General features: G+C 53.2%; 1 protein-coding gene across 9 annotated transcripts in view; it reads left to right on the top strand.

Annotated features, from left to right (window-relative positions):
• Positions 1–16,766, top strand: part of CLN6 (CLN6 transmembrane ER protein) — a 55,848-nt gene extending 39,082 nt beyond the window's left edge. For 6 of the 9 annotated variants that reach the window (XM_055088072.1, XM_055088071.1, XM_055088075.1 and 3 more), the window contains 6 exons: positions 4,264–4,378; positions 7,484–7,582; positions 8,736–8,924; positions 9,229–9,284; positions 10,413–10,535; positions 12,177–14,856. In XM_055088072.1, the coding sequence (XP_054944047.1) occupies positions 4,264–4,378; positions 7,484–7,582; positions 8,736–8,924; positions 9,229–9,284; positions 10,413–10,535; positions 12,177–12,447 (853 nt within the window). In that variant the 3' untranslated portion in view covers positions 12,448–14,856. Of the gene's footprint in view, positions 1–4,263; positions 4,379–7,483; positions 7,583–8,735; positions 8,925–9,228; positions 9,285–10,412; positions 10,536–11,849; positions 11,937–12,176; positions 14,857–15,860; positions 15,935–16,736 lie in introns of those variants that run through there. The other 3 variants (XR_008618578.1, XM_055088076.1, XM_055088074.1) reach the window with 3 other exon arrangements.
• The last annotated feature ends 1,603 nt before the right edge of the window (positions 16,767–18,369 follow it).

Raw genomic sequence — 18,369 nt, 5'->3', positions numbered from 1 at the left:
GTGAGCCATGGCCGCTGAGCCTGTGCGTCCGGAGCCTGCGCTCCGCAACAGGAGAGGCCACAACAGTGAGAGGCCCGCATACCGGAAAAAAAAAAAAAAAAAAAAGATAGTTTTGTATCACCATTTTTAGTTTTGCTCTTTGTTACCTTTGTAGCCTTAAGGAATATATATATACCATTATTTCTTTTTCGGTCAACTGTAAAGCAATATCTTTTTTTCCCCAAAGTTTACTTATTTATTTATTTATTTATTGAAGTGTAGTTGATTTACAATAGGGGCAGTATCTCTTGATTCCTTTTTAAAAGAATATTAGTCTCCTACCCTAATCTTTAGCATTCTTTACCCTTTCCCCAACTCCTGTCATCTATAGTTTTACTTTCAAGTTGTCAAGGTTAACAGTAGTATTTACTTGCTGTTTTTTAACCATAATTGCCTTCCATGTTTTGTTTGTGGATTGATTCTGAACTTTGAAAATCAGTATACAATGTTTTTATTAGTTAAGCCATGTAAATATTGTTCCCTACAGAGTCCAGTAAGTTTAACAGTTACATTTGCTTTCTTATATTGCTTTTGTTTTTCCTGGAGTTTCTAATTGCCTTTCCTTTTTTTCTCTTATTTTTTGCCTTCATTTTCTCATTTTTTGTTCAAACTTGTCATCATGTCAGGTATTTCACTACTGTGTATAGAGAACCAAAATCAGTCCCTCTATAGTCCCCATCCATAGGCCCCTGCTTGACTCCACCATGGCTGAGACTGCTGACCACTTTGAATATTTCATCTATATGTTATGTGCTTTATGGCAGGGGTCCCCAATCCCCGGTACCAGTCCACAGCCTGTTAGGAACCGGGCTGCACAGCAGGAGGTGAGCAAGTGAGCAAACCTTCATCTGCCACTCCCCATCACTCCCCATCACCACCTGAACCATCCCCCACATTGCTCGCATTACTGCCTGAACCATCCCCCATCTCCGCCCCCCCGCCACCCCGCACCGCCCTCCGTCCATGGAAAAATTGTCTTCCACAAAACTGGTCCCTGGTGCCAGATAGGTTGGGGACCGCTGCTGTATGGTATGCGCTCCCCAACTGTCATGGTATCAGTTTTTCCAGATGGTAGACTTGTAAAGCCGTGGAGGAGATTAAAGGCCATCCTTGTCTTGGGTTACCTGCCATTGTGCCTTCACTGTTGTTCTCAGCAGGAGTTTCTGATGATTGAGGCCTAGAGCTGGCATGGCTGGAGGCTAGGTGTGTGAAGTCAGAAAGTCGGGTTAGGTCTGAGGATGCTCATCCCCAGGAGAGGGGCTGGGGGACAGGATGCCTTCACCCTTCATGATCTGCCTCCTGTGCTCAGATTCCCAACAGGAGAACACCAGTCAGATGCACACCAATCTTGATTCCCAAGTTAGGTGTCTGCCCAGCACCTGCCCATTTTCTTCCTGCTCTGCTCAGCCAGGCTGGACTCATGACGGGGATCCCCACTGACTGAGTGCCTCCTGAGGTGGAAGAGGAAATAGTCACTGAGCCCCTAGTGTGTGCTTGGTATCCACAGCTTCCAGAGACCCACACTTAAGTGCTTCCCAGGCTTTCAAAACGCCCTTATTTCCTGTACCAAACATCCTGCTCTTTGCCCAGTTTGAAGGTTTCCAGAATAAAACACTGAGGACTGTCATTCTCCTTCCCCATCAAAGTTCTTCAGGCCCGGAGGTTGCCACCATCTGCTTTTTGAGGCCTTGCCCTGATGGTCACAAAGGGGAAGGGGCATGGTGGGGCCTCTATACCAGTCACTTGTCTCAGACAGTGACTGAATGTCTGCCCCTGTCCCAAGGCCCAGCAGCCCCTCCTCTTCCTTCCACCGATAAGCCAGGCATCTGAGCTCCCTTCGGCATTTTTCTCACTTCCACCTCCAGGCCTTTGATCCTGCTCTCCTGCTGCTTTTCTGCCTACTTGAATCCACCCATCCATGCTTCCAGGCTCCCTTTCTTCCTGCAGGTTTTGCATACTGCTTCAGGCTACACCGATCCCTCTCTATCTTGATCTCCTGATATGCCACAAAGCTTATAATAATCAGCAACAAAATAGCAAGCTACTTAGAGCACAGGTCTTGAATCCATATAGACCCAGGTTTGAATTCTCTGCCTTTCAGGACTCTTGGATTGCGAGTGACAGAAAGCCAGTGTGAACTACAGCACCCTTAGCAAAAGGGAATGTATTGGCTCTTGTGGCCAAACCATTGCCTTGGGGATGCCTGGAACGGGGAATGTGAACCCTCTCAGGCCTTCTTCTCCTCTTTTTCCCTGCTCCTCTCTGCAGGGCTGCTTCATTCTCACCTGGCTGTCCCTTGATGCTGGAACCTTGGCCACAGGCAGCCCTGCGCTCTCATCTTTAGCGTCCCAGCACCAGAAAGGAAGATGCTCTTTTCAACTCTAGTTAGAAAAGTCCCACTGCGCCGGCCTGGGTCACCGGCCCTCCCTGTGGCTCAGGATACATCATCTCTCACCAGAAGGAGGGAGTAGGAAGGCTGACAAAAGGAATAGTTGATGCAGCGGGGGTAACCTTGGTTAAGCCTCAGTACCCTTATCTGTAAAATGGGAGGGTAACAGCCTCCTGGTATGGCTGTGGGGATTAGATGAGATGGTGCTGGTGAAACTCCTAGCACAGCACACAGTCGGCACTCAGTAAGTGGTGGGCACTGAGTAGAGGGGACAGGAAGACTTAGTTGACCTAGGAAAGGCCCACTCCACCCGCCTTGCCTGCCGCTGGAGGATGATGAGATCCTCCAAGAGCTTGCCTCTCTGTGTGTGGGTTGCTCTAGCAGCCCAGTGTGGACCATACTTGGAATTGGCTAAAAAGGATCCCAGAAAGTTTTGGAAGCAATAGCAGTGTTGACAGAGGAAAATCTTCATGGTGCTTCTAAGCTATTGTTTGCCACTAAAACGAATGAGTAACTGGTAACTGAGATTGTTTTATATCAGCCAGTAATCACTGAGCATAAATCAGGTACTGAGCTGAAAACTCTGGAGAATATGGACTCACATCACACAGCTCCTGGTCTTGGCACTAGTGGGGCAGTACAACTTACACCTCAGTCTTAGGAGGAGTGGGCTGCTTGTCACTGGAGGTATGCAAGTAGTGGCAGGGACACTGTAAAGAGGATTTGTACTCTGATGGGGAGGTTGGTGAGTTGAGAGAACCTTAAAATCACTCTTCATCTTGAGGGTCTAGATACGAGCAAAACTCCAGCCCTGTGATATCATGGCCTGAGTGGGAGTTAGGGATGATGCACTCCCTGCAGTGGGCTTTGGGAAAAGCTTCATCAGGGAAGCCTTCTTGGAGGAGGTGGCACATGCACTGGCCCTTTAGCTTCAGCTCATTTGTGAAGAGCAGATGGCTGACTGCTTTGCAGGAGAGACAGGCATCCAAAGTTGTGCTGTCAGATGGTTCTCCTCTTCTTGCCACATCTCTCACATCACCTTGTCCCTGCTGCCTTCCTTCTTAGGTTTCACTGTGGATTGGTGAGAAAAGGACACCTGCGGCCCCATTCCTACCTCCTCATGGTTCAGAAACCAGGGGAAAGGGAGATCCTCTGTTCATCCCAGTCTATAGTCTGTAAGGCACATCTCACCAGAGGGCTCTGATTGATCCAGCTCAGGTCACATGCCCATCCCGTGGACCAATCACTGTGGATACAATGATGGGTTAGAGGCTAAAAATATAAGCTCTGGAAACTAATCATTTAGGTTCAAATATTTAGCTGTGTAACTTTGGGCAAGTTGCTTAACATCTTGGGCCTCAGTTTTTTCACTTGTGTAATGGGGGTAATATTCTAACCTCAGATGGTTTCTGTGAGAATTAAGAGAGTTAAATGAGATGGTACATGCAAACAGCTATAGTAGTGCCTGGAATATAGAAAGTGTTCGATAAAGGTTAGCTATCATCATCCATCACCATGTTTCATGCTTTTCAGCCACATTCGCATCCTTTGCCCCATCTGATTTCCCCATCATTCTATAGGTTAAAAAAAACCCAACAGTTATTATACCCTTTGGGCATTTTCCTGCCTGAATCATAGAGAAGCAAAGGTCAGGGCAGATGGAGTCCACTCCCAGGATACCTTCCCATGGACCACAGTATTTCCAGCAAAACCTTTTCCTAGAACTTAATCATGTGTGTTTCCTCCTGCTCCCAAATCTCTGTGGCTCATCTTCGTGGGGAAGCTTCCCATGGGAGGAGAGAAGAGCTGACCCCTTTTGTCTGCCCCTTTCCCAGGCACAGCTCCGTCAAGGCTGATGAGGCTGCCAGTACGGCTCCCTTCCACTTTGATCTCTGGTTCTACTTCACCCTGCAGAACTGGGTTCTAGACTTTGGCCGCCCCATTGCCATGGTGAGTGTGAAGCTGTGGACAGAGCCCTGACCAGCAGTGAGGAGACAGGGTGACTTGACTTGTCAGAGTGACCTCAGACAAGTCATTGCCTCTACCAGTACACTATGAGAATAGGTCTGGATGCTTTCACGTCCTTTAGTTCTACGACTGTGACCAGTGCGGCAGCTGCCAGCGAGTGGGGGATCCGGGAGGGCCTGACTAGTCATACTGCGCGCCCCCCATATCTCACACCCAGGTTTAACCAAAGCACCATTTCAGACAGTGGGGTATGAGAAAGGATCCCACCAGCTTTCCCCACAGCCTTGGGATAGTATTGTTTTTCTGGAGGTGAAGAGTATAGGCTGAATTTGCATATCATGTATGACTTGAGCCTTGGGTAATTTTTAGTGTCATCTGGTGAAACTGTCCCCTTCCCTCCAAGGCTACTTCACGCATCAGTGTACAGTGGGCGCCTCTATGGAGATTAATACTGGAAGAGCACCAAATCCCCTCACTGGTCACGAATAAGGTAGATAGATAGACAGACAGACAGACAGGTAACAGAAGGTGAAAAATATTGAGTGAGTTCCCACCAAGAACTAAGGTGTTAATTTTTGCATGTGGGTGGTAAAAATAACAATATCCAACACTGAAACTGACACCTCATACATGCTAGTGCTCATGCAAATTAGCAAAGCCCTTTGGGAAAGCAGTTTGTCAAGGCGATAACTAGTACCTAGAATAGTGCCTAGCAAGATATGTGCTCAGTATACTTGTACTGAATGAATAATAACAGTAAGCTAGAAATAGCGGTTAACATACATTGAGCGCTTACTCTGTTCTAAGCTCTTTATGTGCTTAAACTTATTTAGTTCTCCCATCAATGCTGTTATTAATCTCAATTTTATAGATGAGAAGACTCGAGGATAGAGAGGGTAAATAACTGGCTCAAGGTCACCCAGCCAGCAAGTGGAGGAGCCAGCACCTGCCCCCAGAGCCCACCCCCTTCCATCATGATTTTATCCAGAACCCTAATATGTTCATCCCTCCTGACTCAGTACGACCCCCTCCAAGAATCTGCCCTGAGGATTTAATCAGCAAGAAGACAGCCTCTGTACCAAAGGTGTTCATTGCAGTGTTGTTATAATAGCCAAAACTTGGAAGGGACTAGAGTGTCCAGCAGTAGGGACTGGGTAAATCAGCTTTGCTGTACGCAGTCTAGAGGATGCTACCTGGGCATTAAACAGGAATTATGAATACTCTAGAGCAACCTGGAATGTTTAAGGAGAAAAAACAGGCCTAAGTGGCATGCATATTGACTGCCTGCCAATTAGTAACGGCCCTAACAGTCTTGTATACATGGGATCAACGACTTGAAGGGGATGAAGAAAAGCTTCCTGGCAATGGTGTCAGGGAGGAGCTATGGTGGCTGCTGATTCTTATTTCTGCAGGCTTGCCATAAGGTTTACATGTCTTTCTGATGTAGGTGAAAGTAAAGGGACTGAGCCAGGAGTCAGGGCACCCAGTCAGGTTTATAAGTGACTTTGGGCAAGTCAGTGTCATCTGGGCTTTGGTTCTCTCATCTGTAAGAAGACTGGTTGGACTAGCTGCTCTGAGCCCCCGTGCAGCATGAAGGTTCCACATACTGGGGGACAAAGGAGCTGCCCATCAAACTGGTGTTACAGGGAGAGGGGAGATGAGGCCAGGGGCAGGCTCATGGCTCTTCTCATTCACTAGGACTCAGCCTCATCAGGTCTCATAGGGGTCTCCTGCAGGGCAAATCACTTCCCCCATCCTGCTCAGAGTTGCTGTGGCCACTATAACCCTAAGTGGGCTCATCAGGAATATACATTTGAAAAACTTATGTATACACTGGAGCTTTTCAAATGTACCCATGATAGTCCCAAATTTGTAATAACTAGAAAATAAAACCTTTTACAAGTTATAAAAGTAATATATCATAGTTATAACAAGTCAGTTCATACCCAGGGGTATAAAGAAGTGTGAGACTCCCTTTTCAGTTCCACCCCGGACAGTTTGAGGCTCATCCTTCCACTCCTTTCTCTACTCATGCAAACATATGTATACATCCTTTTTTTTTTTTCTCTAACCAAAATGAGATTTTACTTTATACTTTATTTTACAACTTGCTTGTTTTACTTTAGAATATATCATGGATATCTCTCCATGTCAGTACATATGAGGTGGCATTTCTGTTAATGGCTACTTAACCTTCTGTAGAAAAGATGTACTGTAGTGTATTCAAGTAGTCAGCCTATTTCTGGTATTTTGCTATCAAAGAGTGTTTCAGCCAACATATATATCTTGGCTATAGATAAAGATACAGAGATACATGCACACAGCAAGTAAGAAAGAGAAAGAGATTGAGATTCTTGTATCCTGAGAGTTTTATTTCTGCAGGGTGAATTTTTGATCGAAATTCACGGTCATTACACGTGTTCTCAATCAACAGATAGTGGGCGTACGGTGTGGCAGGGCGGAGGGTGTGAAGTGTTTTGACCTCGAATAGGGGTTTTCCTACTGACACCGACAAGGCTGGGTCTCACTTCCCTCTACCAGGGAAGGTAGAAAAGGAAGAACCGAATCTTTGTAGAACTCACTTATTTTCTCCTTTGTTTCATAAGGTGTAGTTTCGACCTGCTCAGTGGACAGAGTGTTTTTCCATACCTGGGTGGCCAGGAGATCTTGTCATCATCCTAGGACCTGGAGTGCCAGATCCTTAAGGGTCCATGTAGATCACCTGGGCCACATTTCGTGTTACAGATTGGGGGAACTGAGGCCTGAAGAGGGGAAGAACTTGCCCAGGGTCACCCAGAAAGTTGGTGCACAACTGAGTCCCAAAGGAGCCTCCAACTCTCAGGCCGGTACCCAGGGACCTTTATTTAGTACCCACAGGGAGAGGGACGCAGGGTCAGGCCCTGGATTTGTGTCTACTGTATGCTTACCTTCTCTGGGACTCAGTTTGTCTGTCTGAAAACACCTTCACTTCAGTACTGCTGAGAGGATCCCAAGAGATCACAGAAAGAATGAAGCCTGTGCAGAAGAGGTTCTGAGGGTCTCATGGGGCTGTGCCTAGTAAATATCATTCCTCCCCTTGTTCCCCAGCTGGTGTTTCCTCTCGAGTGGTTTCCGCTTAACAAGCCCAGCGTGGGGGACTACTTCCACATGGCCTACAACATCATCACGCCCTTTCTCCTGCTCAAGGTACAGCCCAAGGCTCCCTGCCCTCCCTTCCCACCCTCATTTCTTCCTCCACCCGGCAGGGAGCTGGTGCCGAGCCCCGGAAGTGCCCTGAATCAGACTGTCCCCTGCCTGGCTCTGAGGGACGAAGGCTGTGATAGAGGGACATGTCAAGCCCCAGGAGAGGTGGGACTGCCTCTGGCCGGGAGGGATGGAGAAGGCCTCCCCAAGGAGGGGCATTTGATTTGGGCCTCCGCCTGGTGTGCTTGGGGTTGAACTGGGAGAGACCTTCAGGCAGGAGCACCTGAAGACAAGGCCGTGCTGGAGGAGCCATAATACATCTGGGGAGGCTGAGGTGGAAGGAGTGGCTGGATCGCCCAGGGCGAGGTCAGGGACCAGTTGGGAAGGCAGGTGGGGGCCAGGTGGCAGGAAGGGCAGCAAAGGAGGGTGAACTCTCTCCTCTGACCTGGAGATCCCTGACTCTGAGATACCACTGGGAACACAGAGCTATCTCCTAGATAGCCGCGGGAGATAGATATCTGGGTGATGGCTATCTCCAAGGTAGCTCTCGGCAATGCTGGCTTTGCATTTTGCCACATGAGGGCTCTTAAACCTATCACTGTTTACTGTCCCCATCATTTTGTTTTTAGAGAGACATTTCAGATCTCCAAAAAATAGGGAAGGTGTAATCTCAGAATTCAGAGGGTCTTTAGTAAAAGAATTTAGTTTCAGAAGCACCTGCCGCATCCCTGTCGTTTTCATTTTTGTTTGCTTGGATTGCTCAGTTGCTCAGAAATGGGAGGGTCTCCTCAACAGGCCAGCCCAGTGACCCAGGAGCAGAACTGGGGGTGGAGGGAGGGCAGGGCCTGGAGCCTGGATGCCTGTGTCACCTCCAGCACAGCCCGTGGGTGTGTGTGACCTTGGGCAGAGCTGGCCCTGCTGAGTGTGTTTCCTCTCCAGCACAAGAGGGTGCTGATCCCTGGCCCCTGCTGGGTTCACAGGAATCTTGTGAGACTCTGGAGGCTGGACTGGCCCCACTAAAGGGACCCACCAGTTTGAGAGTGACGTTCCAGCTGGCGGCATCCATCCCACTCTGGGTGTGAGGGAGGGAAGCAGAGGGCGTCTCCTATCATGGTGGAGGCGGGGGTCATGCTGTCGGGCCTCCCTCTGACCTCAGCTCATCGAGCGGTCCCCACGCACCCTGCCGCGCTCCATGATCTATGTCAGCATCATCACCTTCATCATGGGCGCCAGCATCCACCTGGTGGGTGACTCTGTAAACCACCGCCTGATCTTCAGTGGCTACCAGAACCACCTGTCAGTCCGCGACAACCCCATCATCAAGAATCTCAAGCCGGAGACGCTGGTGAGCCTCCACCCCGGCACTGCGGTCCGTCCTGGGGCCCAAAGAGGCTGCCCGACCTCTCACGGTGCCCTAGATGAGGGCAGGCCGCCCCGCCAAGCTAGGATGCTCCTGTGTTACTAGGAAGTGGCACGTAGGCTCCCACCAGGGCCCTCCCCTCCGGGTAGGGAGGGACTGAGGGCAGCTGGGAGAGGCCTGGGCATTGTGGGGAGGGGGGCCGCCGGGTTGCGTGGGTCCCGCACCGCCCCTGAAGCCCCTCCCCGAAGTCCCTCCCCCTCTGCCCCTGCCTCGCCTCTGCCGCCCCCAGATCGACTCCTTTGAGCTGCTCTACTACTACGACGAGTACCTGGGCCACTCCATGTGGTGAGTAATGGGGCCCGTGGCCCCAGCCAGCTCTGCCGCCGGCCTTGGTGACACTGAACAAGGGCCTGGGGTCTCCAGGTGTCGAGCGCAGCGGCTGGAATGGCGTGCTCTTCCCGGGCGGGAGCGCTGTCACTCAGCTCTGGCTCCCGCCCCGCCGCCTTCCGCTCCCGGCAGCCCGCGGTGCCCGCGGCGGCCACTAGAGGGCAGCGAGTGGCTGTCCTCCCTGGGCCGAGGCTGCAGCGCTGATAAACATCTCCCCCACCCTGGGGTTGGGGATGGGGACCCCGCCGTGTCGGGCTGCGGTCTTGGGCATGGAGGCGGGGAGGAAGATGAGCAGGTCCGGCTGGACTAGGTCGGGGGTGGGGCGGCGGCAGGGTGCTGTCTGTGCCCCCGCTCCTCTGAACTCCCAGGGGAGCGCCTCCCTCCCACCCCTTCACCCGCAGTGGAGGAAACCTCACGAATGCGGGCTCAGCCACAGGAGACGCAGGGCCCAAGCTGGGGGCAGTCATCTGTTCCAGGCCCACACCTTACACAGGATAAGCGGGGGCCAGTGGGGGGGGTTTTGGCCATGGGTTGACAGCTAGTGAGAGAGCCAGCCCTGGGCCTGGGTGGCTCCACTCCCGAGCGAGGTGGGCTTACTCTTGCCGCACTTGCCCTACGCTGTGTTTCTAGGCTCTGTTCGGGGGCCTGGAAGGTCAGGGGCTTCCTGGAAGGCTGGGGACGGGAGGAGCAGAGAGGAAGAGAGGCCTGGAGAAATGAAGGAGCGTACATGAGGCAGACACACATACACACACACACACACACACACACACACACACACACACACACACACGGAGTGAGTGGGGTGGCCAGTGCCACCTGGGAGGGAGCTGCCCCTCCCTGCACCCCCCCCAGCCTGCAGGGCTCTGATCAGCATGTGCTCAGGGAGCAGACCTCATCTTCCTGCTTCCCTCCTGGACCCCCTGCTCGGGAAGGGCTGCCAGGGAAGAGTGCCACCCGAACCAGGCATTTTTGTAAACCATGAAGTGAGACTGCATAGGATGGTGCAGGGAACCAGTACAAGGATGGGCGGGGAAGAGGCCCTGGGTGGGGCAGCTGGGCGGCTCAGCACTGGCTTCCCTGCTGCAGGTACATCCCCTTCTTCCTCATCCTCTTCATGTACTTCAGCGGCTGCTTCACTCCCACCAAAGCTGAGAGCTCAATGCCAGGGGCAGCCCTGCTCCTGGTGGTGCCCAGTGGCCTGTACTACTGGTGAGTGGACGCTGGACCTGGGGTGCGGGGAGCGTGGGAGCCCTTAGTGAGCCAGGTAGTGAAAATGTGCTCTTGACCACAGGGCTGCTATGCGACCCCAGGTGAGACTCTCCCTGTTGAGGTCCCTGCTTCCTCCTCTTTCAGTGGGGACTGTGACTGCCTTATGGTGGCCACTCTGTGACCAGGAAGCCAGGCCTGAGTGTGACCTCTTCACATTCAGAGTGCAACCTTGGGGCCAATAGAAGCCATCTCTGACATCAGGCCCTGTAAAGGCCTTGGGACCTCAATTTACTCCTCTGTGAAATGGGGATAATACCCGCCTGTCTCCCTTTTAGGACATGGTGAGAATCCAGGGGGAGAGAAAGGGGCTTTGTAAACTGTGAAGCATCATGGAGATGACAAGGACAGATATGTGGGGAATTCCATGGCCTCAGGGGCTCCCTGCCTGGTTTCCTTTTCCCTCCAGCTCTCTCTTCCCATTCCAGAGGATCCAGGCCTCAGCCAGGCTCCTACCCCCTCCTCTATCACTTCCGCTCTGCAGAAAGGCTCCCCTGGGGATTGTGGGTTTCCTGGAAACAACTAGCCCTTCTCTGGTGGGAAGGCTCCAGCCAAATGAAAAGGGCCTCCTCTCCTGGGGCCAGCTCCTTCCGGCCCACCTCCAGGGGCTGCCCCTGGCCAGCAGTGGGGTTCCACCAGGGAAAATCCACATGCCCGCTGAGGGCAGGATTAACAGGAATGGGTGGCAGCTACAGCTGGAGGGAAAGAGGTGAGACGTGGGAAGGAGCTTCGGCCCGTTCTTACCCATATCACTACCAGAGTGATAGCCACAGGAGGCCGTTTATTGAACAATATGCTTTTCCAAGTACGTAGTTCTTGAGAGATAGGGCCATTTATGCCCCCTTTATGAGCAAGAAAACAGAGGCTCCAAGATGTCATGTAAATTCCCCAAGGTGACACAGCCACTAAGTTGCAGAGCTATGTAGTTCCTTGAGTGGGATGGGTCAGCATTGCGGTTCTCTCTATAGGCAGGGGAGTGGACGAGATAACCTCTCAGAAGCCCTCTAGCCAGTGTTACTGAGTTCCTGGCCACATGCTAGGTACTGCCTTAAGAGCTGGAGAGAACCCTGGGAGATGAGACTGTCCCAGCCTTCAAGGGGACAATAATGACAACTCCCATCAGCTGAAACTGCATTCCCAAACCCAGATGCCTTTAGGAACCAAGCTGGTAACAGAAATGCATGAAGCAGGCATCAAGTGAGGCAGTAGGGAGTGGTGGGGACTGTGGCAAGCTGCAGAACAATGCTCTCTCTAAAGGCAGCAGCTGCTTTCTCCTCATCAGTTATTGTTATGTGAGAATACAAGCCTAACGTGAGCAAGGAAACCAGAACTCCACATTGGCAGGTAATCTGTTATTTACATACTGGCAACAAACTCAACGCTTTAAAAAATAGTAACTCTACAAGCCAAATCAATATGCTGCGTATGGGCCATGGCTCAAAGTGAAGTGGTTGCCTGAGCCCTTCGCTTGACGTGCTATTCTGACCGACTGGGTGGGCAGCCTGGTACTTGGGTAGAGGGAGGGATGCCGGGCAGGATGGGCTGTCACGGCACCCACCTCCACTCACCCACGGGCCTCCTTAGGTACCTGGTCACCGAGGGCCAGATCTTCATCCTCTTCATCTTCACCTTCTTCGCCATGCTGGCCCTTGTCCTGCACCAGAAGCGCAAGCGCCTCTTCCTGGACAGCAACGGCCTCTTCCTCTTCTCCTCCTTTGCCCTCACCCTCCTGCTCGTGGCGCTCTGGGTCGCCTGGCTATGGAATGACCCCGTACTCAGGAAGAAGTACCCGGGCGTCATCTACGTCCCTGAGCCCTGGGCCTTCTACACCCTCCATGTCAGCAGCCGACACTGAGTCTGGGGCACTGGCCACTGGTGCTCTGCCGGGTGGGAGATGGGCCATCGAGGGCATCTGAACATGGGGAGTGTGTGTGTGTGTGTGTGTGTGTGTGTGTGTGTGTGTGTGTGTCTGTGTGTGTGTGCGCGCGCGCACCCACTTGTGTGCAACGCATGGCTTAGAGCATGGGTGAGAGTATGCATCGTGCGTGTGGTTGTGTGTATGTTTGCGTGCCCACGCACACACGTGCAGAGCGCATCACTGTGAGACTGAATTGTTCTGGTCAGGTTTCCATTCGGTTTGCCTCTTCAGGATGGGATGTAGTTTGAGGCAGTGTGTCCAGGCCAAGAGCTGGGACCTGCCTTCCTGTGCATCTGATGGAATCACGCCCTCTCCCTTCCACTGCTCGGGGCTATCTCTTCTTCCTGGGCTGTCTTCTGGTAGCCCGGAGAGGCCTGGGTGGGGCAGAGGTTGGGAGGGGACTTGGTCTTTCACCTACTACCTGGTTCACTCCTCAGGCCCGCCCTGACCCTGGAGGCCAGATTACACGGGTTACATGAACTGGCCGTGTATTAATGAGCAAAGCACATCCCTTCCCTGGGCCCAGGGTCCCAAAGTGGGTTTGTGGACCGGTTGCAGTCTCCTCTTGGGGCACCCTTAGGAGGGGTGAGCAGTTCTACCCCGTCCCTGCCCTCTCTGACCCTGGGAGGGGTATGTGCACCCCAGATCCTCACCCAACCTCAGGCTGCACGGGGTGTCGAGCCACCCGACCGTGGGCAGCCAGAGGCCAGCCCTCCCCGCCACCCACCGGCCTGATCTCAGGGTCTGGCAGTAGTCTGATCTTCTGCCAGAAGCTCTCTCTCCCTCCCGCTCCAGGATCGTGGCACCCTTTCGTGTGAGGCTGATTGCAGGTTTCTGAGTGGCTGCCGAAGGCAGAGTTCTCACGCACTTGCAGCGTTCCCTGAGCCGCTCACTAGGGGTGGGGACGTCGCGAGGCTCCTCAGTCAGCCTTGTCTCAGCCTCAGTCTCTGCCTGCTCCCAGGAAAGGGGCCCTCGTTCCCCATGGGACACCCCCTCCCCCGCCTCCCCCGAGGCACTGGGGCCCGGTCTCCTCCCTCGGCTGTGGGCCCACGGCCTCATTTCCCAGCAGTGCCGGCCTGCGTGTGCGCAGGGGTCTCGGGGGCCTGCCTCGCCTCCCCCCGCCCCGCCTCTCCTGTGCTCTCAGGGAGCCCTGTGCCTCAGAGCCTCCTTTCGCCAGGGGTCCCCCAGCCCCCGTCAGTCCCCGTCTGCTGGCAGCATCAGGGGTGAGAAGTGTGACTGAAGGCGGTGTGGAGCCCAGCCTGGCTGGCTGCTGCTGCTTCTTATTTGGGAGTGAATTTGGGAGGCAGGAGGAGGGCGGTCCCTGGAGCAGGGGAGGGAGTGGCTGGCCTGGGGCCCAGGCAGGAGCCCCGGGCTGACCCCAAGGGCCCACTCAGCCCCGTGTGGCTGAGAGCAGGTGCTGCCACTGTCCGCTGGCCCTCCATGCCACTTAGTAGGATCCTGCGGTTGGGGGTCACCTCAGGAGCAAGAAGGGCCTCCTCTAGGTCCCAGCTCTCTTCAGAGGAGTCTGGGGGGGGGGTCACAGGGGTGGGGACCAGCATAGGGCATCTCCAGACCTGCCCCTCAGAGATGTCCCACTGAGCCTCCCAGCTGTGCTGCCAGCCCGTTCCAGGGGCTGAAGCAGAGAGGGTGCCCTTTGGGGGAAGGTGGCGAGCCTGGTTTGTGGGAGGTTGGCACTTAGCCTTGGGCAAGTTGTTTAATCCCTCGGGGCCTCAGCTCTTGATCTTTGAGGGTCTCAGCCTCACCACACAGCCACCAGGGGCTTTGTGGGCTACTGTTACTAGAAAACATGGGGGAGGGCCACGCTGAACAGGAGACGCATCATTGCAGGCCATGTTGTGATGAGAGAAACACCTTTTGAGGAAAGCAGCTTTGTTTTTCAGGCTTGCTGCTGCGGCATGTTACAGCACGGTAACCCTCCTCACACCCAGAGTGTGGACATAAAGACTGGAGTTTAGGATTCCCACTTTGCTTTTCCCAGGCACCTTTTAAAATAACCACTCAGCGTTTAAACCCATAGAAAGCTGGTGACCTCCGCCTCTACCGCTTTATGATAGGTGCTTGGTACCCTGCTCTCTTCTCCCTCAGGACCTGGGACGGAGGATGGTCCTTCCCCTGGCTCATTGCGCCCCCTGGTGTCTGGGATCTGAAATAATAAATCTTGTGGCTCTACTTCCTCCGTGTGGATGTATTGAAACTGCCTTCAGTCAAAAGGACCCCGTGGGTTTCATTTCCCCAGAGTGGGAGCTGGATGCCGAGGGAGCTGCCTGCCACCCCCGCGTGGGTGGCTTGTGCCCCCTGACTTAGCAGGGCACAAGTCTGCACATTCTTAATTCATAAGCCAGCTGCGGCCTTTCAGCACACAAGGGCCCCCACCTGCCCAGCAACCTCGTTTGGCTCCTTCCTTACCTCAAGGCCACTGTTAACTCCAAAGCCTGCTCCAGGCCTATTCTCCATAGAAGGACTTACTGGATATCGTCTGAGCAGGCATAGGCCTGGTTATGTGGGGTCTGAAGCTAATACAATTTGGGGGGTGCTTGATAAGAAAACAGTTTTTTAAAAAGTGAATAAAAAATTAGGTCTGAAAATGAGTATTTAGAATGGAAAAGAAATCACAGCAAGTTATTGGAGCCTTGGAGAGTCATGTCCCTCTTGACCAAGATCTCTTTGGGCAGTTTATTGAAAATGTTGCCCTAGAAATACTTTCTAATTGCAACCTGGCTTCCCTCCACCTAGAAAACTCTAGGCCAATGGTTTTCAAAGTATGGCCCTGACTGGCAGCATCTGGATGGCAGAAGAAAATGCAGATTCTTTCCCCCTTTCACCTGCTGAATCAGAAATCCTGGTGATGGGGCCTTTCAGGTGAACAAAATCTCAGCCCCCCAAGTGGCATTGGAGGGGGTTTCTGTTTTGCGTCCTGAGTTAAGTGTAGCCTACACACAACAAGGTAAAGCATACACCTTGAGAATTTTTGTATAGTGAACCCTCAGGTAGCCACCACCCCGTGCAGGTGTTTTCAATCATGAGAAACACCCCTTAGAGACACCTAAAAAAGGATTTGGCCAGGGTGTCTCAGTTGGTGTGCCTCTGGGGACACACAGCCCCAAACTCTAGCACACACTGACCTAAACTCAAGGAAATGTCACGTGTATGGTCAGGCCATTCAAGATGGCTGTTCTCTTGCTCTCTGTATATCCCCAGCTCGACCAGGCCCTGCTTCACTCCCATGACTATCTAATCCTCTTAATTGTAGGGCTTAACTAGCCCCTGGTAACTGATGAACCCACCTGAAGTCAATTCCCCCTATAACTGGTAACCTCCTTCCCCTGCAGAGCGGCAAAGATGGCTGCCGAGTCCTGTCTGCCGCACACGGCGGGGTGTTGCTCCAAGATGTTGCTTCAAATGTGTAAGATCCCCTATCCAACAAATCACTGATGTCTCTGTCACTGTCTCTGGGCTGTTCCTTTGGTCTCAAGGCTGGGCCACTACAAGCCTTGCAGGCCTGTGGGAGCGCGGCCCAATTGGCGAGCCAGCCGAGAAGCCAAGGAAACTCCCGGGCGCACCGAGATGTCGGGGAACAAGGACGGGGAATGGAAAGTTGTGAGGAATCCGGGGGTGGGCATCCGCTCGTGTGCGGGGCCCTGCAGCGTCTGTCCTTGATAAATGGGGGCCGCCAAGAGACTTGGCGAATCCATAGAGCACCCCGAGGGTGTTGCAGAGATGTCGCTGCCATTACTGTGGGGAAAAAGAAGCTAGACGGTGGAAGGGGTGGCTGTGGCTGTGGGCTGGCTGCTGCTTTGGAGGCTGAGAAAGGCCACAGACACTGAGCAAGTGCCCGAGGCTCAGGTTAGGGGCCTACAGGTGGGATGCCAGGCTGGCCCAAACCAAAACTGCCAGAACGTTAATGGCCAGATTGAGGGAACAAGATGGGAAGCAGACACTTAGCCCGCCACGCCGTGTGACTGAAGGGAAGGCAGCTTCCCCGACAGGGAGTCCAGATGGTTGGGGCCCGTCCAAATGGGAACCCCAAGGCGTGGGACCCTACAGAGAGCACTGATGAAGAGGAAGAAGATTGGGACGAGGTCATCGAGCTCCCTGTCCCCCAGGCACAGATGAAGAGCTCTTTTCTCCCCCAGAGCGGAGGCAGCTGACCATCAGGAGGGATGCCTCTCTCTCCCATCATAATGATGATATTCTGTTAACCTCAGGATCTGTTTCCCGTTTCAAAGTAGCAGCCCCCACGCTTGGAGCTCATTTGACAGCAGAAGGATGGCTGGAGAATGCAGACAGAAGGCAAAGACCTGGATGACCTGTCAAATACTTGGGTGTTATCTGGTCAGGTAAGCCAAAAGTGGTACTCTCAGCAGTTACTGGCAAAATGCAAGCACACCTGTGACCCATCACCCCGAAACAATTACAGACCTGGCTAGGGCTGTTGGGCTATTGGAGGCCTTTCATCCCGCATCTGGCCCAAACTTTTTTTTTTTTTTTTTTTTTGCAGTACGCGGGCCTCTCACTGTTGTGGCCTCTCCCGTTGCGGAGCACAGGCTCCGGACGCGCAGGCCCAGCGGCCATGGCTCACGGGCCCAGCCGCTCCGCGGCATGTGGGATTTTCCCGGACCGGGGCACGAACCCGTGTTCCCTGCATCGGCAGGTGGACTCTCAACCACTGCGCCACCAGGGAAGCCCTTGGCCCAAACTTTTTGACCCTTGTTCAAGCCTGTAAAGAAGGGAGCTCAGTGGGAGAGGACCCCGGGGGAGGAAGATGCCTTCACCCAAGCCAAGGTGGCTAGTAAACAGATCCAGGGATTTAGGGATATGAACTCAGGGACAGGCTTGTGAGTTGGACGTGGCCAGTTACCTGAAACGGTTTGGTTGGGGCCTGTGGTAACAGCGTAATCACAAGAGTGCCCTTGGGCTTCTGGTCCCACCCATGGAAGGGGGCGGAATAACGATGCCGTGTGATGGAACAACAGCTCTGTGCAATCTACAATGCTTCACAACAGGTGAAAGACATCCCAGAAGACACCTCAGTGACTGTACGTACTCAGGATCCCACAGCTGAGTGGCTAAAGGATACCTTCCAAAGCCCAAGTCCGGGCATGCACAAGTCCAAACCATAACTAAGTGGCATGTCTGTTGAAGTCAACGTAGCCCTTGACCTACTGGCCCACTGAGTGCAGTTACATGGTGAGGCCTGGTTACCTACACCATGGAGGACCCCACCGGCCTAACGGAGACAGCTGATCCTCCTGAGATACCACCTTTAGTGGAAGAAGGCACAGGCTCCATCCCTTGGGAGGTTTCGTACACTGATGGGTTGGCCTGGGGTAATCGGTGCAGATGGGCAGCAGTGGCCAGCCAGCCTGCAACGGACAGCATCTGGATGGATACAGTGGATAGCCCAGGAGTGGATGGTGGCAGGGCGACCCTATGGGGAAGGGACCCCGATAGCGACCAAGGAACCCACTTCATGGGCCACGAAATTCAGGCATGGGCCGATAAAAATGACAGACAGTGGCATTGCCACCTGCGCTACAATGCCCCGGCTGCCGGGCTAAGCGGAGGGATGAATGGACCACTTAACCAGCTAGTGAGACTGGAAACCCGCTCTCTTGACATGTGGACCAGGACGCTAACTCAGCCCCTCCGAGCTATAACTGAACATACCAGGAGCAGTCGACCCAGTGCCTGCAGCACGTTAACCCAGAAGCAACTAGTCAACACCATCCAAGTTCAACTGTTGACCACCGAAGGACCAGTACTGATCAGGACAATAACTTGTTTTCACCCTGGCCACCGGACCTATTCCTAGGGGAACACAGTACAAAATGGCTTGGG

The sequence above is a fragment of the Physeter macrocephalus genome, chromosome 11 (assembly GCF_002837175.3).
Source record: "Physeter macrocephalus isolate SW-GA chromosome 11, ASM283717v5, whole genome shotgun sequence".
NCBI classification, from domain to species: domain Eukaryota; kingdom Metazoa; phylum Chordata; class Mammalia; order Artiodactyla; family Physeteridae; genus Physeter; species Physeter macrocephalus.
This window is presented reverse-complemented; position numbering and strand designations above follow the sequence as displayed.